The sequence below is a fragment of the Triturus cristatus genome, chromosome 8, assembly GCF_964204655.1.
Source record: "Triturus cristatus chromosome 8, aTriCri1.1, whole genome shotgun sequence".
Lineage (NCBI taxonomy): Eukaryota > Metazoa > Chordata > Amphibia > Caudata > Salamandridae > Triturus > Triturus cristatus.
This window is the reverse complement of record NC_140591.1, coordinates 1550650021-1550676295: the sequence shown is the minus strand read 5'-3', so window position 1 is coordinate 1550676295 and position 26275 is coordinate 1550650021. Positions and strand designations below refer to the sequence as shown.

The 26275-nt window shown below is 42.8% G+C and overlaps 1 protein-coding gene across 1 annotated transcript in view; it reads left to right on the top strand.

The window, feature by feature from the left end:
- The window catches only part of LOC146806121 (protein sel-1 homolog 3-like), a 412689-nt gene that overhangs the window by 318212 nt on the left and 68202 nt on the right, over window positions 1-26275 (top strand). Inside the window, exon 19 of the mRNA XM_085620586.1 lies at window positions 25889-25979. Within this exon, the coding sequence (XP_085476712.1) occupies window positions 25889-25979 (91 nt within the window). The remainder of the gene's footprint in view (window positions 1-25888; window positions 25980-26275) is intronic.

The following is a 26275-nucleotide window of genomic DNA, read 5'->3' as shown; positions in this document are numbered from 1 at the left end:
GGAACACAATGAGGGGGTTCATTTGGCATAGAAATTATGATTAGTGCTGAAGAAAGAAAACACATTTTGAGTGACTTCTCAAATCCTCTTCTATTTCATTAAATAATTCTGATATGCAGACAGAAACATGCACTTTTAATACCAGCAGCAGACTTCCGTGGTGAGCAGCAGCTTTACTACAGTGATCTAATAAGCAACTAGAGAGCTAAAATTCAGAATTTATGGCAAATGTGTGACATATCTGAATACCTTCTTGATGGAATCAAAGTAAAAAACTGAAAGCATTTCGTACTGAGGAGACTGCAGTAAATGAGGAAATTAGGAAACTTCATAACAAATAAATATCCCAAGATGGCCACCAGAGACAAAAGAGCCCAAATGCAGCACAAATATCACCGACATGTAGCCCAATGACTGTAGTGTGCAAAAAACTTTTTATTTTTTGTGTTTTTGCAGTTTTATATAGTGCAGACTTGTCAGGTATTGGAGTGCTTTACATGAGCATTGGTTACATCACACAAGAACAAATTCATTTTGGTTGTAGACATGGGGAGATTAAGTGATTTGACCAGAATCACAGAATGTCGGGCTGAAGCAGAAACTCCAACCTGGTTCCCCAGTTGCAAAGTCTGCAGCTCTGGAAGTAACACCACATCCTCTCCCCTAAGTGCAACATTTAATCAAGTGGTCAACTGGATAAAAAAGCATAAAGATAACAAATCATTTAAAAGTGCTTTGTCGCTATTTGAAAACTCAGAAAATATGTCCTCATTTTAGTTTTTTAGAGCACTAACAATAAATTTGATGCAAATAAGACCCTCTCATATATGTAATTTCTAAAGGAAATGCTCTAGGTATTACAGTTTTGATTACATCAAGATGAAGTCAGGCGTTCCACGCATTTGTAATAAGTATAGAATGTTAGCAATCTAGTTGTTCATTAGGATACTGTTGAGAGGCAGAGGCCAGGGGCATGGACTCTGAAAATTGAAGGCAGATAGGAGGGTGCAGAGGCAACAATTTGACCACACTGGGCAGGCAGGAAGAGAAGTGGCAGCGCAACAGACTATGGAGGGCAGTGGAAAGGGGGGCATGTGCAACAAACTAACAATACAAGACTGGCAAGAGAGGCTGTGGCAATATAATAGACCATTGTGAGCAGAAGGAAGAGGCAGTGGTAGTACAACCATACATGCCAACAGACCCGATTCAGCCAGGAAACGTCCAATGTTTTTAAGCTCAAATGGGCTTTATTTGATCTGTCTCCTGTCTACAATCTCCAATTTTTCAATGTAACTCAAAGGGCAAAATCAATACCCCAGTTTTTTTTCAAAATCTCCCTCTTACCAAGTTCAAAATGTTCGCAGGTATGGTACATTGGATCATGGAAGGCAGGAGGAATTGGGGTAGGGACATGGACTCGGATAACAGAGGACAGGAGGGACATGGAGAGGTGCACCAAACTGACCCTACAGGGCAGGCATCAGGGTTTGCAGCAGCACAATACACCACACGGGGCATGCGGGACAGAAGTGCAGCACAACAATCCATAGAAGCAATAGGGAGGGGACAGGACCATGTACATGGGCAACAGAGAACAGAGGGGAAAGAGGCAATGGTAGCTAGCTGACCATAATGGACAGACAGGAGATAAAGCTGCAGCATAACAGACCATAAAGGGAAGGAGGGATGGATCAGGGGCATTACAATGGATCAGACAAGCCAGGAGGGAGGGAATAGGGGTCTGCACATGGAAACAGAGGGCTGGGGGCAAGGGGGCAGGGCAGGAGCAGCAAGATGACCATGGAGGTCAGGCAGGATGGACACTAGAAGCAAGACACACCATGGAGAGCAACAGTTAGACTATGATGGCATACACACAGACCATGGAGGGAAGGTGGGAGTCAGGGGCAGCTAGCTGACCACACAGGGAAGATGGGAAGGGCCGTGGCAGCACAGAAGACCATACATGGCAAGCGGGAGTGTTAGTGGCAGCACAATGGCTATGATGGGCAAGAAGGAGGGTGCAGGGGCATGCACAAAGGACCATGGAGGATAGAAGGGAGGGTCAGGACCTGGGCACAGACAAGAGAGTTCAGGGGAAGGGGCCTCACAACAGACCACGCGGGGCAGGCGGGAGTAGCAGTTGCAGCACACCAGACCAGGGAGGGCAGAAGGGTGTAGTAGTAAAATGGACCATGGAGGGCAGGAGGAAGGGGATAGGGGCATGGAATGTGGACAGGCAGGGTGGAGGTGGCAGGGACAGGTTACAGTCACCTGACAATGCTAGGCAAACTGCTTTGGTTTTTGGAAGACCAAAGACGATTGCTTTTTCACACGGGGAGCTGCATCTCAGCAGCTTCCCATGTGGAAAAGCAATGCCGGCTCCTGAGGAACGCGGGCAGCCGGCGGGACCATGGGGGCTTGGGGACTACAAGTGGCCCGGGAGGGGGGGCCACGTGGCCCCACTCCCCAAAATTTTAATAAAAAAACAAAGGCCTGCCCGGGGCATGGGGTCCCTGGGGCCATGAGTGGCCTGAGGAGCGGGGCAACGCAGCCCCCCTCCAAAAGAATAAAAAAAAAAAAGAGAAGGCGGCCCGGGGCGATTATGGCTTCAGGAGGAGGGCCACGCGGCCCCCTTCCAAATCTTTAAAAAAAAAAAGGGGGGCAGGCCCTGGGGGATGGGGTCCCCCAGGGCCAATACATTAGAAAAAGAAGGGGGGCTACACAGACCCCCTTCTTAAATAATTAATAAAATAAAAAACCGTTGTAAAAAGGGGCGTGGCCTCTGAACTCCTCTCTGCAACGCAGCTCTCTGGCGCATACTGGAGGTACCTGGTGGGTTGGTTGGCCCCCAGGGACCCTTAGGATTGAGGTGGAATTAATTCTCCAACTTAAAACGCGCCACAGGGCGTTTGCAGACATGTAACCTCAGGTCACGCCTCCTTCCTTCACCATTGTGCGAACGCGCCCCGCGGCGAGTTGTAAGTTGGGGAATTAATTCTCTTTCAATACTGAGGGTCCCTGAGGGCCAACTAGCCCAATAGGTATCTCCAGTATGCGCCAGGGAGCTGCGTTGCAGACAGGTGTTCAGAGGCCACGCCCCTTTTTACACCTCTCTGCAACGCAGCTCTGTGGCGCTTACTGGAGGTACCTAGTGGACTAGTTTGATCCTAGGGGCCCTTAGGATTCAAGGGGACTTAATCTCTCTGAAGGCGCGCCAAAGGCAAGTCCGTCTGCGAACGTCAGCGTCCGTTACGCGCCCAGCGCCACAACCCCTGGCCAACTGCGCTCCGGAAAATATAGCAGGGAACAGCTGTTATCTTTGGACCAAGGACCATGTAAGCCACATGATCTAACTCTTTTGAGTAAAATGGAATGTACTAAATGCTCGTATTGTTTGGGAGGTCTGATCAGTGCTAGGGTAGGAGGGAGGGAAGGTGGAGTAATGGGAACCCAAAGGGACACCCAAAGTGGCTCCCCTTCCAGGCATAAAGTGGCTGGTAACCATTTTTATGTATGCTACTCAACATTCGATGGCTAAGTAAACACAAATACCAGATCGAGGACATGATTCGAAGTATGAACATTGACATAATTTTCTCACTGAGACGTGGACAGATAACGCCTCATGTCCCGACTGGAATATAGCCCTGCCAAAAGGCTATACAGTGATCTCACAAGATAGAGAGCAGGGAAGAGGGGGGGGGGTATAGCTATTGTTTATAGGGAACATATAAACTGCGTGTAACCACCATCAAGGATTTCCCGGCAGAAGCCCTGCATTTCATTATTAGTATTACTAATTTAATGAATGTTCAGGGCTTACTGCTCTATCACCCCCCTGGTCCCAAAGTGCCATTCGCTCCGTCTCTGATGACTTATCTAGAGTCTCAAACAGACTCTGCCCCGTTCATGTTACTCTGGGATTTTAATTTTCACCTGGATCTTGCTGACAATACAGATACAAAAAGACTACTTGATAATCTTGTCACTTTTGGATTTACTCAGCTGGTCACAGAGCCCACCGAACAGGTGGGTCATATTCTGGATGGTATTTTTTCTAATAACTCTAAAATAATTGTGGTAAGAGTCACTCCTTTTCTATGGACAGATCATTATGCAGTCCATTTTAAGATTAAGTTTTCTCTACCACCTCTGGGGAAACATAATAAAACCTACCAAAGTTATGTCCAGACGGTGGAATAAAGTCAACGCAGATGACTTGCTAGTAGCTCTTGGCAAAGGTCCCCTGTTGCTGTCCAAAGATTGCAACGAGGCAGCCTTTGAAATTAACGATTGGCTTCAGACAGTAGCTGACCAGGTAGCCCCTGAAAAATGGTCTACCATTAGGAGACATAAGCCCACTTCTCCTTGGTATAACCCCCATCTAAAGGCCTTAAAGGTGAAATGTCGAACAGCCGAACGAAAATGGCGGCAGGATTATGACAAGTTTGCAAAAATGAATTATAACACTGCCCTTAAACAATATAAGGAGGCAATTATAGAGGCAAAAATCTGTTTTTGCCACTAAAATTGAGGAAGCGGGAAACTCCTCTAGGGAGCTTTTTAAAACAGTAAATCTGCTCTCTAAACCCCAACTAGGTGCTATTTTTCATCCCGATCAAATCATGTGCGATAAGCTAGCAACCTTTTTTCAAAACAAAGTACAAGTTATCTATAATAACCTCTCTGAAGCTTGTCAGCTTTCAGATATAGTACAGCAATCACAGTTGACAGTAGAACCACCCTTGTGGTAATTAACTAGTTTTCCAGTGATTAGTCGAGATGAAGTTTGCAATTTGCTTCTTTCCATGAAATCTGGATCACCTAAAGACCACTGCCCTGCAACGGTATTACACCTGGCTGCTAATAGGATTGGTGATGAACTGACGCCATTAATTAATCAAGTTCTGGTGTTAGGCAACTTTCCAGCATGCTGGAAAAAGGCCACGATCAGGCCTATCTTAAAAAAACCTACGCTAGACCCAATAGAGCCCAAGAACTACCGGCCGATTGCCGGTCTGCCCATAATGGCCAAGATCTTTGAAAAATCAATGAACAGAACATTGACAGAATACCTTGACACCAATGAAGTATTGGATTTAACTCAGCATGGTTTTCGATCTAACCACTCGACCGAATCTGCTTTGATCGTAGTTGCTGAGGAGATCCGGAGAATAATTGATCAAGGGGGAAATGCAGTCTTGGTACTGCTTGATCTGCCGGCAGCTTTCGACACCGTAAACCATACGGTGTTGGTTCAGCGACTTCGAGATGTGGACATTGGGGGGTCAGCTCTGTCCCTCCTATCCTCTTTTTTGGACGGGAGAGTGCAGAGCCTACACTGGGAGGGTTTGCAATCAGAGAGCTTCTATTTGCCCTGTGGGGTTCCCCAGGGCTCTGCATTATCACCCACCATTTTCAATATCTACATGCCGCCCCTGGCCTGCCTGATTAGGAAGCATGGTTTTGAATTTACGTCATATGCTGATGACTCCCAGCTCATAATCTCCATGGTTAAAGATCCACAGAACACGGCTGTCAGGTTTCATGCCTGCTTGGAGGAGATTATGACTTGGATGAACCATAGCTTCCTAAAAATTTATACTTACAAGACAGAAGTCATTGAATTTGGCCAGGGGCAACCTCGATGGGACGCATCTTGGTGGCCAATGACAGCTGGGGAATGTCCCACCCCTGCACCTAAGATCAGAAATCTGGGAGTTATCTTTGATTGCAAATTAACTTTTTCTGCCCAAGTTAATAGTCTCACCTCTTCTTGTTTCTTTTTAATGAAAACTTTGAAGAAGATTTTTCCCTTCATTAGGGAGGAACTGCAGAAGTCAGTGGTAGTATCCCTTTTGCTTTCCAAGTTAGACTACTGTAATGGCCTGCTACTGGGAATAAATAAGTCCCAAATGAGCAGGCTTCAATCATTACAAAACGCTGCTGCCAGATTACTCCTAGACATACCTAGGGGAAAATCTACCTCAGCTGGTATCCGAACCTTGCATTGGCTTCCAATTCAGCGTCGAGTTGAATTCAAGGCCTTATGTTTGGTCCATAAAGCTTTCTATGGAGGGGGAGCTAAGGCCATGCTGATATTGTTTAAACCTTATATCCCCGCTCGATCACTAAGATCTAGTACTTTGGGTCTTCTCCATTTGGACAGGATCAGGAAGGCAAGATGGGGTGGTAGAGCTTTCTCCCATTGTACAGAAAAGTTATGGAACTCATTGCCTACAGACATGTGTCTCCAACCTAACAGACTAGTTTTCAGGAGAGCCTTGAAGACCTGGCTGTTTGCTACAGCATAGGCGACTGCTATGGGCATTAACACAGGTACTCACCTTAGCGCCAAGACGCCACAGCATACGAGCGCTCTAAAAACACATATCCTATCCTATCCTACCCTATCCTATCCTATCTCAACTTAGAACGGCCACAGGGCGCGTTTACACAGTGGTGAAGGGAGGGGACGGGGCCTGAGGTGAGGTGTGCAAACATGCCCTGTGGCGCGTTTTAAATTGGGGAAATAATTCCCCTTCAATCCTGAGGGCTCCGGGATGCCAATTAGCCCACCAGGTGCTTCCAGTAAGCACCACTGCACTGCGTTGCAGAGGTGGTCTAGGCCGTGCCCCTTTTTACACCTCTCTGCAACGCAGCTATGTGGCACTTGAGGAGGGGAGGTACCTAGTGGGCTAGTTGGACCCTAGGGCCCCTCATGATTCAAGGGGACTTAATCTCCCAAATTAAAATGGCCACAGGACGCGTTTACACAGTGGTGAAGGGAGGGGACGGGGCCTGAGGTGATGTGTGCAAACACGCCCTGTGGTGCGTTTTAAGTTGGGGAAATATTCCCCTTCAATCCTGATGGCCCCTGGGGGCCAACTAGCCTACCAGGTGCCTCCAGTAAGCGCCACTGCACTACGTTGCAGAGAGGTGGACTAGGCCGTGCCCCTTTTTACACCTCTCTGCAACGCAGCTCTGTGGCGCTTACTGGAGGTACCTAGTGGGCTCGTTGGACCCTAGGGACCCTCAGGATTCAAGGGGACTTAACCTCCCTACTTAAAATGGCCACAGAGAGTGTTTGCACAGTGGTGAAGGGAGGGGACGGGGCCTGAGGTGACTTGTGCAAACACGCCCTGTTGCGTGTTTTAAGAGGTAGTTTTAATCCCCCTGCCCTATTATATACTAGGGGCTTACAGAGAAGGTCATGCTAATCACAGGGTGCCCCAACGCATAGTGTTCCCTAGTGTATGTAGGTATTTACACTGTATTCTAAGTGTCTTTTAACTTAGCACTGGCTCTAGGACTGGTTTGTCAAACTCAGTTACCACCAGTATCCGTCTGAAAAAGTTGAATGTACAGGATGATTTTGCAACAAGGCTTCTTTCTTCTCTTCTGTTTGTTCTGCACGTTATCCTTCTTCCTGCACTGTTCTTCGTCTTTGAGGACTTCTGTTTCTTCTTTCTACATTTCGTTTTTTTCTTTCTGTGCGTTTTTTATTCTTTCTTCACATGTCCTGTCTCTGTAGGCATAGTTAGAAATTAGCATTTAAAAAACCTTTGAAATTCACTGAAAAAAACATAGCTTTCAGGTACGTTATAGTTAGGAATTAGCATTTAAAAAACCTTAGAAATTCACTGAAAAAACTATAGGTTTCAGGGGCATCATAGTTAGCTGGACTTTTCACTCGTACAAAACCATTGAAATTCCCCTGTGATAGTTAGTTCAGCTAACTATAACTTGCGCACCCGCAATGCACTGCTGATGACGTCACATATTACATCACCCATGACATGGTCAGTGACATTACTCATGACATCACTGATGACATCTCAAATGACATCACTGATGACATCACTGATGACATCATCCTTGTGATAGAGTGGCAGACCTCCTCTCCCCCTAATATAACCTTTGATACACACATTCAAAAATAGAAACTAACATTTTCAAAACAATGGACATACAAATACCAGCTACAACAACCTATTCAGTAATTCTAAGATCCACATAAACATCCACTCATTCACCAACAGTCCTATACAGTCACTCATACATTTACTCACTCATCATATGTACTCATACACCTATACATCCTGTTACACAATGCCACTCATCCATAGAGTTACTCACACACATAGTCACTCATGCTAATAAAGAATCAAACATCCATTTACTTGCATATACAGTTATACACACACCACCACACTTACTTCTACAGAAACTTACACATACTTAGTCTTTTAAACAATCACTTATAGAAACACATACTTATTCATACAGGAACTCTTTCAATCTCTCACTCTCACATATACTCACTTATATACACCAATAGTGGCATATACTAGTTTAAAACATATGTAGTTACTCATAAAGATACTATTGAGACAGTCATTTACTCACTAACACACCCATACACACACTCATCCACCCATACAGTCCTGCACACATGCTGTCTTCAACACATACAAACAGTGAGTCACTCATTCATGCATCCATGCACTACATAATATCCCCCACTGAACCATACAGACACTCAGACACTCATACTGATACTAAAAAAACCAACTAATAACCTATATAGACACTCATGTAGCTACTCACCAACCCATGCAGCCACTTATACACAAAGTGAGAGACAGATACAGATATTTACATATTTAAACATTACTCACTAAGCCATGTATTCACTAAGATACACCTAATCAGTCAGTTATACAATACATTTTTTTTTTAAAAATCATCCATTTAGACACTTATATACCCATTTATTCTTCCATCGACCTTGAGATATACATATATAAAACATATTTAATTTTCAGAAAAACACACATTCACTGGATGATGTCATCAGTGATGCCATTGGAGATGTCATCACCATGTCATGAGTGATGTAATATATGACGTCATCAGCAGTGCATTGCGGGCGCGCAAGTTATAGTTAGCTGAACTAACTGTAACGGGGGAATTTCAATGGTTTTGTACGAGTGAAAAGTCTAACTAACTATAACGCCCCTGAAACCTATGGTTTTTTTCAGTGAATATATATATATATATATATATATATATATATATATATATATATATATATATATATATATATATATATATATATATATATATATATATATATATTTATATATATATATATACATGCTTCCAAAGTGGCCCACTTTTCGACTCCTGGGCGCTCTCTTGACGGTGCGTTAGGGGTACGGCAGAGCCAAGGCGTTCTCATTCATTCATCTTTTTCCCGCACCGGGTTGCCCCTCGCACTCACGGAACAGAAGGCGGTTGTGCAGTAGTGCAATTTGATTTTTAATTTCAAACAATTCCTTACAGCATGCCAGTTCAATAAACTCTACGCGTTTCGGTCTCCACTGAGACCTTGTTCACGAGACTGACGATCAGTCTCGTGAACAAGGTCTCAGTGGAGACCGAAACGCGTAGAGTTTATTGAACTGGCATGCTGTAAGGAATTTTTTGAAATTAAAAATCAAATTGCACTACTGCACAACCGCCTTCTGTTCCGTGAGTGCGAGGGGCAACCCGGTGCGGGAAAAAGATGAATATATATATACATATATATATTCACTGAAAAAACCATAGGTTTCAGGGGCGTTATAGTTAGCTGGACTTTTCACTCGTACAAAACCTTTGAAATTCCCCCGTTATAGTTAGTTCAGCTAACTATAACTCGCGCGCCCGCAATGCACTGCTGATGACGTCACATATTACATCACTCATGACATGGTCAGTGACATCACTTATGACATCACTGATGACATCTCAAATGACATCACTGATGACATCATCTTTGTGATAGAGTGGCAGACCTCCTCTCCCCCTAATATAACCTTTGATACACACATTCAAAAATAGAAACTAAAATTTTCAAAACAATGGACATACCAATATCAGTTACAACAACCTATTCAGTAATTCTAAGATTCACATACACATACACTCATTCACCAACAGTCCTATACAGTCACTCATACATGTACTCACTCATCATATGTACTCATACACCTATACATCCTGTTACACAACGCCACTCATCCATAGAGTTACTCACACACATAGTCACTCATGCTAATAAAGAATCAAACATCCATTTACCTGCATATACTGTTATACACACACCACCACACTTACTTCTACAGAAACTTACACATACTTAGTCTTTTAAACAATCACTTATAGAAACACATACTTATTCATACAGGAACTCTTTCAATCTCTCACTCTCACATATACTCACTTATATACACCAATAGTCACATATACTAGTTTAAAACATATGTAGTTACATATAAAGACACTATTGAGACAGTCATTCACTCACTAACACACCCATGCACACACTCATCCACCCATACAGTCCTGCACACATGCTGTCTTCAACACATACAAACAGTGAGTCACTCATTCATGCACTTATGCACTACGTAATACCCCCACCGAACCATACAGACACTCAGACACTCATACTGATACTCAAAAAACCAACTAATAACCTATATAGACTACTCACCAACCCATGCAGCCACTTATACACAAAGTGAGAGACTGATACAGATATTTACATATTTAAACATTACTCACTAAGCCATGTATTGACTAAGATACACTTAATCAGTCAGTTATACAATCTATTTTTCAAAAACAAATCATCCATTTAGACACTTATATACCCATTTATTCTTCCATCGACCTTGAGATATACATATATAAAACATATGTAATTTTCAGAAAAACACACATTCACTGGATGATGTCATCAGTGATGTCATCGGTGATGTCATTTGAGATGTCATCAGTGATGTCATGAGTGATGTCACTGACCATGTCATGAGTGATGTAATATGTGACATCATCAGCAGTGCATTGCGGGCGCGCGAGTTATAGTTAGCTGAACTAACTATAACGGGGGAATTTCAAAGGTTTTGTACGAGTGAAAAGTCCAGCTAACTATAACGCCCCTGAAACCTATGGTTTTTTCGGTGAATTTCTAAGGTTTTTTAAATGCTAATTCCTAACTAAAACGTGCCTGAAACCTATGGTATTTTCAGTGAATTTCAAAGGTTTTTTAAATGCTAATTTCTAACTATGGCTACAGAGATAGGACATGTGAAGAAAGAAGAAAAAACGCACAGAAAGAAAAAAAAGAAATGCAGAAAGAAGCAACAGAAGTCCTCAAAGACGAAGAAAAGTGCAGGAAGAAGGATAACGTGCAGAAAGAACAAACAGAAAAACAGAAAGAAGCCTTGTCGCAAAATCATCCTGTACCCTCAACTTTTTCAGACGGATACTGGTGTTAACTGAGTCTGACTAACCAGTCCTAGAGCCAGTGCTATGTTAAAAGACACTCAGAATACAGTGAAAACACCTACATACCCTAGGGAACACTATGCGTTGGGGTCCCCCTGTGATCAGCATGACCTCCTCTGTAAGCCCCTAGTATATAATAGGGCAGGTGATTAAACTACCTCTTAAAACGCGCCACAGGGCGTGTTTGCACACGTCACCTCAGGCCCCGTCCCCTCACTTCCCCACTGTGTAAACACGCCCTGTGGCCGTTTTAAGTTGGGAGATGAAGTCCCCTTGAATCCTGAGGGTCCCTAGGGTCCAACCAGACCACTAGGTACCTCCAGTAAGTGCCACAGAGCTGCGTTGCAGAGAGATGTAAAAAGAGGCACGGCCTAGACCACCTCTCTGTAATGCAGCGCAGTGGCGCTTACTGGAATCACCTGGTGGGCTAGTTGGCCCCCAGGGTCCCTCAGGATTGAAGGGGAATTATTTCCCCAACTTAAAACGCGCCACAGGGCTTGTTTGTACACGTTAAATCAGGCCCCGTCCCTTCCCTTCACCACTGTGTAAACACGCCCTGTGGCCGTTTTTAGTTGGGAGATTAAGTTCATTTAAATCCTGAGTGTCACTAGGGTCCAACTAGCCCACTAGGTACCTCCAGTAAGCGCCACAGAGCTGCATTGCAGAGAGGCGTAAAAAGAGGCACGGCCTGGACCACCTCTCTGAAACGCAGAGCAGTGGCGCTTACTGGAAGCACCTGGTGGGCTACTTGGCCCCCAGGGTCCCTCAGGATTGAAAGGGAATTATTTCCCCAACTTAAAACGTGCCACAGGGCGTGTTTGCACATGTCACCTCAGGCCCCGTCCCCTCCCTTCACCACTGTGTAAACGCGTCCTGTGGCCGTTCTAAGTTGAGAGATTAAGTCCCCTTGAATCCTAAGGGTCCCTAGTGTTAAACTAGCCCACTAGGTACCTCCAGTAAGCGCCACAGAGCTGCGTTGCATAGAGGTGTAAAAAGGGGCGTGGCCTCAGAACACCTGTCTGCAACGCAGCTCCCTGGCGCATACTGGAGATACCTGTTGGGCTAGTTGGCCCTCAGAGACCCTCAGTATTGAAGGGGAATTAATTCCCCAACTTACAACTGGCCAGGGGGTGCGTTTGCAGAGTGCTGCTAGGAGGGGGCCTGGCCTCCGGCGCGATGCCGGTCTTTTATTTATTTTATTTTTTTAAGAAGGAGGGCTGTGTGGCCCCCCTTCTTTTTCTAATTTACTGGCCCTGGGGACCCTATCCCCCAGGGCCTGCACCCTAATTTTTTTGTTTAAAAAAAATAAATGTGGCCCTCCCAAGGCCTTAATCGGCCCCGGGGACCCCAAACCCCGGGTCATGGTCTTTTTTTTTTTTTTATTCTTAAGGAGGGGGCTGCGTTGCCCCCCTCCTGAGGCCACTTATGGCCCCGGGGACCCCATCCCCCCGGGCCGGCCTTTGTTTTTTATTATTTAAAAAAATATATATATATTTATAGAAACACTTAGGACATGCTGGACAAACCGTATGTACCTATCACCATGACGATTTGCGTGATAATCATTAAAAGGCAACTATGCATAGAATGAATCCACATGGAATGTATTTACACCGCTAGTGAAGCTGTGACGTGTCTGACGCCCTACCGTGCCTAATCCCGGCGCCCCCGCCGGTGGGTACTCTCCAAGTAGAAACCCTTGTCGTTTATTTATACAAACATGGGTAGCTATTGACGGGCACATTTAATATACACGCACACCAAGCCATTCAAAGGGGATTCAACAAAAATTCGACCAAACTATGCAAGAAACCCCCCTCACGGTTAATAAAACACACATCCACCGCCGGATGTGTAATACTTTTTATTTTTCTCTCTGGAAAGGAGACGAACCTCACTTGAGAGTCACAGCGCGCTCCTGACAGAGCCCAATGCTGTGTTACACCCACCAGTGCCCGCCGAGTGCCTCACACCTCTGTGTTGTATTCCACCAGCTAGTGCGTATGCTATGACACTCTCTAGCCCATGTGCACTGTAACACCACCCCGTAAATATGTCGTGAGACACTTGCCTTCGCACGGGTTATATTGCCCCATCTAACGTGCCTTCCTCGATGCCTATGTTATAACGCACATCGCTATGCCATACATATTACAATCTGGGATCCATATCTTTGTCAAAGTGCATATGCAACGTTACACTCCCCAGCACATATTTTATATCACAACTTTAGAGACTAGTTAGGTTACACAACACTGCCCTGTGCATATTACAGTCCAAAACCGACCACGAGCAAACAGATGGTACAATCCCCAATCGAACCAATATCAAGGGGAGATCACAACCAGGAGGAATGTATACCGCTGGTAATGGAAGAAATTGATTCCATATACAACCTATCTAACCATGTCCTTTCACCAGCCGAAATCCAAGTACTCCAGAAAGGCCTATCATTCATCCCTACGGTGAGACCAGACCTCACCCAAACTAAAATGGAAATAATTCAACTATTCCGAAAGATGAGACTCAAAATATTCTTTCAAGAAAGAGAAGAAACGACATTCCGAAACTTCTCTGGTCTGAAAAATCCATCGACCTTCTTCCCTAACGCATTCAATATGCCTATAGAACTCTTAACATTCGAGAAAAATGTACTAAGAGACTTAGACAACCTTGCAAAAAGAAAATTTTTACTAAATGGAACCTTACAAAAAAAGAAACGGAAGCCTTAGATCACTTATCACACAACAAGAACCTCATAATCAAACCGGCAGATAAGGGAGGAGGAATCGTTATCTGGCCGAGAGAAAAGTACGAGTTGGAAGTACAGCGACAACTTGCGGACATCAAATACTACAGAAAAACAAATGAAGACTGGAACATGAAAATTAAAGAAAAACTTCTGCCAATTATCAACACAGGCAAAGAAGAAGGATGGCTAACAAGAAAAGAGTCACAATTTTCGATCAACGACAACCCAAGGACACCCATTATGTATGTCCTTCCCATAGTGCATAAGGACTCCAGAAATCCGCCAGGCAGACCCATAATTTTGGGAGTAAATTCGATACTGGAAAGACCAGCAAAATATGTGGACACTTTTTTAAAACCACTGGTCGGAGATACCCCAAGCTATGTCAAAGACACCATGCAGGCTATCACCATGCTTGAAAATTTCCCCTTTGATGTAGAAAATGAAATTCTTGTGACCCTTGACATTGTCAGTCTATATTCCAATATCCCACAAGAGGGAGGCCTAGAAGCCTTACAAGTGTTCCTTGATAAACGCACTCGACCACATAATGTACCAACGAATTACCTCATTCAACTAGCAGAAATCTGCTTGAAATACAATTTCTTCACCTTCAACGAAACACAATTTCTGCAAATCATGGGAACCGCGATGGGATGTCCCTTCGCCCCAGAAATGGCCATAATGTTTATGGGTCTCTACGAAGAAAAATGGGTGTACAACAATAACCCATACGACGGCCACATAAAAATGTGGCGTCGTTACATCGATGATGTTTTTCTCCTATGGAGAGGCGATGCACAAACATTAGAAACCTTTGTGACATGGTTGAACAATAGGAACCCAAACATTCAATTTACAGTTAACCACAACAAAACAGAAATGAATTTTTTGGATCTCCTAATCAAACACGAAGAGGGCCACCTATACACTACACTCTACACCAAAAAAACAGACAGAAATACATTCCTCCATTTTTCAAGCTTCCACCAACGGAATTTACGGGAAAACCTTCCCTTCAGCCAGTTCCTGAGAATAAGGCGGAATTGCTCGAAAAAAGACGACTATTTCAGTAATGCGTTCACACTAATGGAGAAACTGCTAAAGAGGAATTATCCCAAAAAACTACTCAAAAGGACATTAAAAAGGGCCTGGTACACCCACAGAGACTCTCTCCTCACTCCAAGATCAGAGAAAAAAAGTACAAAACTTGTATGCGTCACGACATTTTCAAGCCGAACAACTGAGATGCAAAAAATCATCCGAAAAAATTGGGACACAATAAAAGGCATTCCATCTTTCACACAGATACCAATTTTCACTCTAAAAAAAAAAAAAACACAAGCATACGAGAAAAATTGGTGCGTGCCAATACGACCTGCAAACAACCAGCAACATCCTTGAGGTCCATGCTTTCATTACCTCCAATTAAAGGACACAGAAAATGCGGCATATGTGTATCCTGCGACAGCACATTGGAAGGCACAAAGTTTGTGTATGGGCAGAAATACATAATCCATGAAAATTTCACCAACTGTAACACACACAACGTTATCTACTGTGTACTGTGTCCCTGCCCATTGGCTTACATCGGGAAAACCACCCAATCTGTAAAAAAACGTATTTCCCAACATCGCTCAAGGATCAAATGTAAAACTCCCAATGCCCCGTTGGTATCACACTGCATTGAGAAAAACCATGGTCCAAACGACCTCAAGTGGACAGTTCTGCGCCACATTCAAGGCAAAAACGTCGACGCAATACTATCAAAAACTGAAGCCAAAACCATCATGTTCCTAGGCACCATAGAAAATGGGCTAAACGAGATGACGGAAATATCACACATCATATAACAGGGGTCCCATCTGTCACCTCCTCCAGAAGCTAAAAGTTGGAATACAAGCAAAAGAAGACACTTCCACTGAATTACTATCACTGGCCAACTGTGAGACACACACAAAACACCAAGAATTCTTCCTTTACTTCAAGAAATTAATAAATCAAACTAGTAAGCCCCCCAAAGAAGCGGAACCAACCGATCCAGCAGAAAGCATCCGTTAAACAAGATTTTGTCTATAATATAAATATATGACAAAAACAAGGACATAACTAAAAAAAGCGATAACAACAAACTGGACAATTCATGTTAAAGTTTTCTTGATTCAAACTACATCAAAAAATCCAAAAGGCTGGTCACCGAAAAACAGAACAAACCCACCTGGAAGAAACCATATATCAAATATGTCCCTGCCTCTCTCATAACTACAGGTCAAAATAAAAAAGTGGCAATAACACATTTCGACACGCCGTGCTAAAGTTTTCTTCAAACCCCAGAATTCCGGAGCAACAACAACTCCGTTACCATAACAACGTCCCACGTAATCACGCCGGAAACCCCACAAGAACCAATCAATGCGCTTGAGTGTTCCAAGCACCTTGCAAATGCCGGAAACGCGAGGAAAGGGAACGCTGAAGAAGCGGAAAGAAAAAAACCACAAACTTTTAAGTGAGCCGGCCCGTCACCCAACAAAAACCAAGAAAAAGGTACGGAATGCGCAAACAAGAGAAATCTACTAACAAGCATGCGGTGATTCGAAGGGGCACACGCTATTACTAAACACCGATACTATCCAGACAACTCGCTACGACACGGGAGATGCAACTACATCACGCCCGTAGTCCGTAACAGCCCTGGGTGAGCTAACCGGTACTTAAAGCCCTAAGATCATATTTGTGGCATTCAAGATCACGAGAAACTAGCACTAGTAACCATAACGAGGCACAACGCACTGGCAGGCACGTCACAAATCCCCTTAAAGACAGTACGGCCACGCCCCCACAATGCAGTAATTAACAAGCCAAGAGCTCGATACTAGACAGATAAGACTAGTCTCATTCTCAATAAACTAACCTCACCAATGACACTTGGCCACAAATTAAACTATTCTCCCCCCTACTTTCTGTTTCTCAGAGAGAAACCTGCCACATCAAGCAAGATAAGTTCAACTGCGCAAGTCGGTCCCCTTCACAAAGAACTGCAAGGTAGGCCATGTACCACCCAAGCATAAGACCACAAATAGACAACTTCCAATTAAAGAGCGCTAACGTTCACATAATTTATCCATGTATTACAGACAAAGACGAAAAGCAACCCTTACCTGAGTGCACGTAAGTCTCTAAAATATTCTTGTTCCTACAACTTCCCACTCTAGTACATAAACTTAAACAGACATATCTTTGTCCCAACAGGAATAGATGTCCGACTCTAACCACATAACAGCCCTGAAGACGACCTTACAAATACAATACAGGACCAATATGATATAGGTCGAAACGCGTTGGCTAACAAGCAGAGATCCAGAAAATTTGGGGATAGACCAATCTAGACATCAGAACCCCCTAGAGAGGGCAAACAGCAAATTAGTCTATTGCTCTCTCAAATTATTACGCCATAAGTTTCCGACTCTGCTCAGGAACATACTAACAGCCAGAACTAGAGGAGCTAATCCGCCTGAGTTCCCAAAGATACATTAAATCGGACAATTTATTATTGTTATGTAAAAATCTATTATTTGTCTGTTTCAAGTATTTTTCTATGTTGTACGATATGTTATGAAGTCACTGTACAAATGTAAATATTCGTCACTGTTTTATGTATAGGACATGTGCATTGTGAAATGAAGTAGTGTTCGTTCAGTTCTAAAATAACAAGAAAGTGTAACAATTGATTTACAAACCACAGTCATTAAAAAGGCTAGCTGGGAAAAGACATTTTGTGATCAATGGTGTCAGAGGTAAATGCATGTCAAAAAAACATATTACAGTCCAAGGCGCATATCGCATAGCACGAGCTAGTGCCTGTGCTATCTCGCGCTCTCCAATGAATCTGTCATTGCGCACAATGTATTGCATATTATATTTCACGCCCCGGTTCATCTTATATCACTCTTTTTGGTGCATAGTTTATACCATATACTATATCTAGTTTTCATTTTCAATCGTGCTCTCAGGACTATGTTCTATATAACACTGCGTCCACCTACCCTTTTCACGGACATTACATTTTGCGATGGGGGGTGGAGGGTCAGGGGGTGTTTCTGCCAAGTGAGCCCGGAGTCACAGTCACAAACGTCCTCTTCTTCCTGAATAAAAGTGAGATTATGCTGCATACTTGTTCATATTTTAAGTAGTTCGCACAGACACACATTTTAAAAACAATAAAGTTATTAATACCCACCTTCTCTGAACAGTTAGCTTGCTGAGCCATCCACCTCCTCCCTATCCTCTGTTGTCTGAATCCATGGACTAGCCTCCTTCCTCCTGCCATGCATGGTCTGATGTGCTGCCACTGCCCTCCATTTAGCATGATGTACCAGTCCACTCCTCCTGCCCTCCATTGCCCAATTCTATGGCCCATCATTGACCTCCTGCTTAGCCTCTGTGCTTAGCTTGCTGCCCCTATTCTCCTTCCCCCTGCCCTCCGATGTCTTTGTGCATGCCCCTGCTCCATCCTTTTTGCCCACCATGTTCCATGGACCTGTCACTCCTATCTACTCTGAGTGTTTTGTTGAGCTGCCACTTCCCTCCCACCTGCCTAGCTTTGTCAGATGACTGTAACCCGTCCCTGCAACCTCCACCCTGCCTGTCCACATGCCATGCCCCTATCCCCTTCCTCGTGTCCTCCATGGTCCATTTTACTGCCACACCCTTCTGCCCTCCCTGGTCTGTTGTGCTGCAACTGCTCCTCCTGCCTGCCCCGTGCGGTCTGTTGTGAGGCCCCTTCCCCTGAACTCTCTTGTCTGTGCCCAGGTCCTGACCCTCCCTTCTATCCTCCATGGTCCTTTGTGCATGCCCCTGCACCCTCCTTCTTGCCCATCATAGCCATTGTGCTGTCACTAACCCTCCTGCTTGCCATGCATGGTCTTCTGTGCTGCCATGGCCCCTCCCACCTTCCCTGTGTGGTCAGCTAGCTGCCCCTGACCCCCTCCCACCTTCCCTCCATGGTCTGTGTGTATGACATCATAGTCTCATTGTTGCTCTCCATGGTGTGTCTTGTTTCTAGTGCACATCCTGCCTGACCTCCATGGTCATCTTGCTGCTCCTGCCCTGCCCCCTTGCCCCCAGCCCTCTGTTTCTATGTGCAGACCCCTTTTCCCTCCCTCCTGGCTTGCCTGTTCCATTGTAATGCCCCTGATCCGTCCCTCCTGCCCTTTATGGTCTGTTATGCTGCAGCTTTCTCTCCTGTCTGTCCATTATGGTCAGCTAGCTACCATTGCCTCTTTCCCCTCTGTTCTCTGTTGTCCATGTGCATGGTCCTGTCCCCTCCCTATTGCTTTCCATGGATTGTTGTGCTGCACTCCCTGATGCCTGCCCTGTAGGGTCAGTTTGGTGCACCTCTCCATGTCCCTCCTGTCCTCGGTTATCCGAGTCCATGTCCCTACCCCAATTCCTCCTGCCTACCATGATCCAATGTACCATACTTGCAAACATTTTGAACTTGGTAAGAGGGAGATTTTGAAAAAAAACTGGGGTATTGGTTTTCCCCTTTGAGTTACATTAAAAAAGAGAAGATTGTAGACAGGAGACAGGTCAAGTAAAGCCCATTTGAGCTTAAAAACATTGGACGTTTCCTGGCTGAAATGGGTCTGTTGGCATGTATGGTTGTACTACCACTGCCTCTTCCTTCTGCCCACAATGGTCTATTATATTGCCACAGCCTCTCTTGCCAGTCCTGTATTGTTGGTTTGTTGCCCCTGCCCCCTTTCCACTGCCCTCCATAGTCTGTTGTACTGCCACTGCCCTTCCTGCCTGCCCAGTGTGGTCAAATTGTTGCCTCTGCACTCTCCTACCTGCCTTCAATTTTCAGAGTCCATGCCCCTGGCCTCTCCCTCTCAACAGTATCCCAATGAACAACTAGATTGCTAACATTCTATATTTATTACAAAAGTGTGGAACGCCTGACGTCATCTTGATGTAATCAGAACTGTAATACCTAGAGTATTTCCTTTAGAAATTAGATATATGAGAGGGTCTTATTTGCATCAAAATGATGGTTAGTGCTCTAAAAAACTAAAATGAGGACATATTTTCTGAGTTTTCAAATAGCGACAAAGAACTTTTAAATTATTTGTAATCTTTCTGTTTTTTTATCCAGTTGACCACTTGATTAAATGTTGCACTTAGGGGAGAGGATGTGGTGTTACTTCCAGAGCTGCAGACTTTGCAACTGTGGAACCAGGTTGGAGTTTCTGCTTCAGCTCAACATTCTGTGATTCTGGTCAAATCACTTAATCTCCCCATGTCTACAACCAAAATGAATTTGATCTTGTGTGATGTAACCAATGCTCATGTAAAGCACTCCAATACCTGACAAGTCTGCACTATATAAAACTGCAAATACACAAAAAATAAGTGTTTTCCACACTTTTGTCATTGGGCGACATGTGGGCTACATCTGGGTGATATTTGTGCTGCATTTGGGCTCTTTTGTCTCTGGTGGCCATCTTGGGAGATGTATTTGTTATGAAGTTTCCTAATTTCCTCATTTACTGCAGTCTCCTCAGTACGAAATGCTTTCAGTTTTTTACTTTGATTCCATCAAGAAGGTATTCAGATATGTCACACATTTGCCATAAATTCTGAATGTTAGCACTCCAGTTGCTCATTAGATAACTGTAGTAAAGCTACTGCTCACCACGGAAGTCTGCTGCTGGTATTAAAAGTGTATGTTTCAGTCTGCATGTCAGAATATTTTTATGAAATAGAAGAGAATTTGAGAAGTCAAAATGTGCCCTAATTTATCTTTCTGCAGAACTATTCATAATTTCTATGGGAAAATGAACCCCCTCAATTTGTTCCATTGTAAATTAAATGTTTTAAGTGTTACCACTTTATTCCAATCAAGATGGCTTCAGGTGTGCCATACTTTTGTCATAAGTAAGACTGTTAGCGCTCTAGTTGTTCGTTAGAACACTCTGGGACATTCTGTCATTGGGCTATACTTGGGCTACACCTGGGTGATATTTGGGCTACATTTGGGCTCTTTTGTCTCGGGTGGCCATCTTGGGAGATTTATTTGTTATGAAGTTTACTAATTTCCTCATTTACTGCAGTCTCCTCAGTAGGAAATACTTTCAGTTTTTTAGTTTGGTTCCATCAAGAAGACATTCAGATGTGTCACACATTTGCCATACATTCTGAATGTTAGCACTCTAGTTGCTCATTAGATCACTGTAGTAAAGCTACTGCTCACCAGGGAAGTCTGCTGCTGGTATTCAAAGTGCATGTTTCAGTCTGCATGTCAGAATTTTGTAATGAAATAGAAGAGAATTTGAGAAGTCACTCAAAATGTGCCCTAATTTTTCTTTCTGCAGCACTAATCATACTTTCTATGGCAAAATGAACCCCCTCATTTTGTTACTTTTGAAATTAAATGTTTTAAGAGTTACCACTTTATTCCAACCAAGATGGCTTCAGGTGTGCCATACTTTTGTCATAAGTAGGACTGTTAGCGGTCTAGTTGTTCTTTAGAACACTCTGGGAAGCTGCAGTAGAACACAAAGGAATCAACTGACAGTCTCTGCCCTTGTTGGATGTACATGTTTTACTGAGAATGTCAGACTTCATTCTCCCATGACTGAGAAAGATAATGTGAATTTACAGAAAATATGCTCTCAGTTAAGCTTATAGATCACCTTCCAAACCTCTGTGGGAAAAGCATGACAAAATAGTTTTCTCTCAAACATGATTCATGATATCACAGCAGAAGGCTTTTTCACATAGTAAAATCACCTTAGAACACACCACAATTCCTAAAATGAGTATGGTACCATCAACAAATGATTTATAATGTAACTAAAGTCTTAAAACCTTCTATTAACTGCAAGGCTTTTTAATGAGGTGCTATCATGTATATTGGTCCCAAGATGGCTGCCAACACTTCTTGGATGAAGTGCTGACAGCCAATCAGATCTCACGATGACATGTGTGGTTAGGCTCCGTCCAGATATGTATATGATTTTACTTTTGATTTTCTCAGGAACTACTGAACGGATTTACACCATATATGCAAAAGGCACTTCCTTGACCTGAGGACTACCTCTCTGCCAAATTTCAAGTAATTCTGTTCAGCCGTTCGGGCTGTACCTTCGACTAAAGGTCCCTATGGAAAAATGCATGGGGAAAACGTGTTTTGGGACCCCCCTTTTTTCTCGGCCCCCGCTTGACGAATCACCCCGAGTCTTTCATGGTAGGAGCTGAGCGGAGCGCCCCATTAGTTTTGAAAATTTCGCAAGGATTCGTCAACCGGCGCCAAAGTTATTCAAAATAGAATTTTGAGATTTCCTATGGAAACACGATCCTAACTATAACTATCTACTGGCGACCGCCAGTAGATAATATAGAGAGAGATAAAGATATAGATATGTATATAGATATGTATACAGAGAGATATCTATGAAAATACTGAAAACAATAAATTATTTTACATAATTGCTAGTCAATAAAAACATTAATTATCAATTAATTAATATTTGCTATTCAACAATTTTTTTTAACTTCCCACCCTGTACCCCAACAAACCTAGCAGCCCACACCTAAAATAGAACTGGATACATAACTATTTCATAACTTACATATTTAAAATAAATTAAAGGAATTAATTGACAATTAACAATAAATTGTTAAATATTACTTAACTAACTTCCCACCCTACACCCAACAAACCTAGCAGCCTGCAACTAAAATATAAGTAAAATAAATGAGTATTACATTTCTTATGGCTTAAAATTACAAGCTATATTTTAAAAACAATAACATTATATAAACAATAATAACACATCAAATTAATGTATCAATTAAAACGTAATAAAATAATGGAAAAAAAAGCTATTACTCAAATAAAAATATTCTTGTCAACAATATTTGTGCATGCCGATATTTGTGTGTTACGATATTTATTCCCGATATTTCTTTCTCCCGCTTTTTTAAATCAAATATTTTGTCCAAACACAGTTATGGTAAGTAAATTATGAAGGATTGGAAGGCTAATTATGGTTAGTTAAAGAATGGTATTTAGATATTGTATGTATTTTATGTGATTGTGTCTGATAAATAAATATGCTAGATGTCTTACTTACAAATCAGAGCATTGTTGATGAGAAGCACAAACATGCATTGCTATACTTTCGACAAAGGGACAGTATTGTTGATGAATCTTTCAGTAAGGTTATATACAGACACAGCTTTACTTTGTGGAAAAAAAACATTAAATCCAACAACATATTATCATGAGAGCAAAATTTAAAAAATGACTGATTTGTGGCTATCACATTGTCCCTATTTTATGATAGCCTTCAGTCTACAAACAGCAAGCACTAAAGTCATAAATCTGAAATTAAAATGCAATTGTGCCATCAAAGTAAATACACTGGAGCTCTGTTTCAACGTACAGGTCATGTTGCATACGCAGTTTAACAAACAGATTGCCTGATCTAACATCCTCAAAGTGCCATGCCCTTCATGATCAGCCAGTCCATGCAATAGCCAACCATGAAAAACACATGGAAGCCAACAGTTAAACAGGGCTGAACCACAGCATACTCTCTGTTTATGCTTTATTATACTTCTGTTTGATGTATTGATGACAAGAGCTCTCACAACAGACACAAAAGTTGCAGGGGCGTAGCTTAATCAGTGAGATTTGGGTGGGTGTGTATCCCAAATTTCCCAACTAAAAAGGAGTGGGCAACAGGTTTGTGGGGTGCGATGTCCAAGGTTTGGGATGAACAGGGTCAGTACTGATTTGCATTAAGCAGGCCTCTGTCTGTCATAGTGGTTAAAAAACAATGGGTTGGAGTGCTACCCCGAGCGATTGCCACTGGTTAGACTATTTGCATGCATTCATCTCACCACCTTTTGGGTGTTTGATTTCCAGAAGTCTGCCAGGAAACTTGAGACTGGCACATCTTTCCAAGCCTACTAATGACAATGTTTGTGAATTCCAAAATGTATCACATTTTCACCCATTCAGGCAGTATTTGTGTAGGTGGAGATTTACTACTTTTTTGTAGTAAACCGATCAGTAAATATAGTTATTTAAAATCCTGATAAAAAAAAGAACAAGTTAAAACCTCTTAGTGAAATGAGAACAACAAGAAAAACACAGACACAGTAGACCTGACTCAGGGTCCTGACCCAGCTAACAAACCGAGAATAACTTTGAGGAGTGTCACACCTGCCCTCCGGAAGATACGCCTTTGCCCGCCTTACCAAGACCTAGAAGATCTCCATACAAAACAATGGACTGGGGTCCCTGCCCTTTAGCACTTATTTTAAATGTATACTCACTGCACACACTCTTCATGTCTTCTACAAGAAGTCTTGATAATAGAGTTGTCAAATTGGCGCATGTAGAGAGGACTTCATGATTGGAGTCTACACCTTTTGGAAATCATTTTATCACCCCATGTACTAAACTAGAGTTGAAAATAGAAAAGAGCAAACAGGAAAATTAATGGGGTGGGCCAAGCCATGGGTCTGGCTTGGCTCCAGGAGTCTGTGCACAAGTTGAGTCATGAACATGTTTGACATGTATAGCATGCAACAACCACAATATAAAAAGATGACACAATCTCTTCAAAAGTCAGGAAAGTATTTCTTTATCATGCGGAAGTGTTTGACCTTAGTACATCATATTATATCCCTGCATAGACAAATATTTAAAAGTGATCATTTTTAAAAACATTCATGGCTCGTTCCCCGATGGCAATGCCATTAATGAACTAAGTGGCGAGTCAGAAGTCATCTGAACCCTAAAAGTGCTTAGGATCTTATTATAAATGGATTAACACTATAGTCTATTAAATACAGAATAGAGGAGCTTGTACAGTGCACATCCTGAACTCAAATATTTAGAAAGTGCGCTCATACATGATAATAAAGAAAAAGGAGGCTCTGTGAAATAAAATATTTGCCTAGGATCATATAATTTTGAGACAGAGAATTGCCAATATTGATTCCAGGCTGTTTTCATAGTTCATATTTTAAACTTCAGCCACCAGTATCTCTCTCTCTCTCTCTCCTCTCTCTCTCTCTTTCTCTTTTATTTACATCAAAGGTCACTGTTTTGTCTTTCATTCTTGGCTCAGGACAAGTGAAAAAGCGATACAGAGATAGCAGACCTCAAACACCCCCCTGAGTCTACACCCCTGAAAAGCTGTCCATAGTGCCTAAAAGACTGAATTGCAATACTCTCAGTGTTAATGCTGCCGTAGAGTCAAGTTATTATATGGTGAAAATAATGAAACCAGAAGATTTCTGTCCAAGTGAAGCAACAGAGTGAGTGGCCATGAACCATTGGGAACTCACAAGGCTGGGTGTCAAGACACCTGAATACACATTAACAGGAAGTGTTAGAAAGTCAGTGCAAACTGGCATACTGGATTATAACTAGGCAAATTGATGGTCCATCTGCAGAATTTGGGAACTGACCCCTGCAGCTTCACTGAGGCTGGCTGCCTCATGGCTACATGAGGTTTTACATGAAGCAGTGGTCTCTCAAAGGAAGGAGCCTCTAGGCATGACATGAGCTACTTGGACCTATGTTATGACACTGATATTCATACATGCATTTCTACCATACATGATGCTTTGGAATTTAGAGTGAGAATGCACAGATTAAACCTAAAGTCTGTGATCCTTGGGAAATCACATAGTAGATACAGTGTGTTGCTTGTCTTCAGTGTGAATTTGTACATAAGCAAAAATGCCTCACCCGGCTTTTCTCTGTAGGCCCAAGGCTCTTCTGTACTACATCCAAGCAGCAGAGACTGGATTCAGTGTTGCTCAGTTCAACATGGCCTACCTTTGTGAGATGGATCCTGTGAGTATAAATGTTTTTTATTTCACATATAAATCTTGATATGCCATCGTGCTGTGATTAAAATGGAAAACTATTGATTTACAGAATTTCACAGACACCATTAATTGAAAGTGTAGTCCAAGGATATTTTGACCTAGAGAGAGGATCTACCTGAATTCTTTTCCCCCTGAAACCTGATATTATTTGTACATTACTCTTTACTTTGTTGACCAAAAGTGTTGATGATGATATTATAGAAAGTTGGTAATTGACGATAGAGTGTCAGGAAAGAAATCCTGGTCATACAGTCTTTGTTA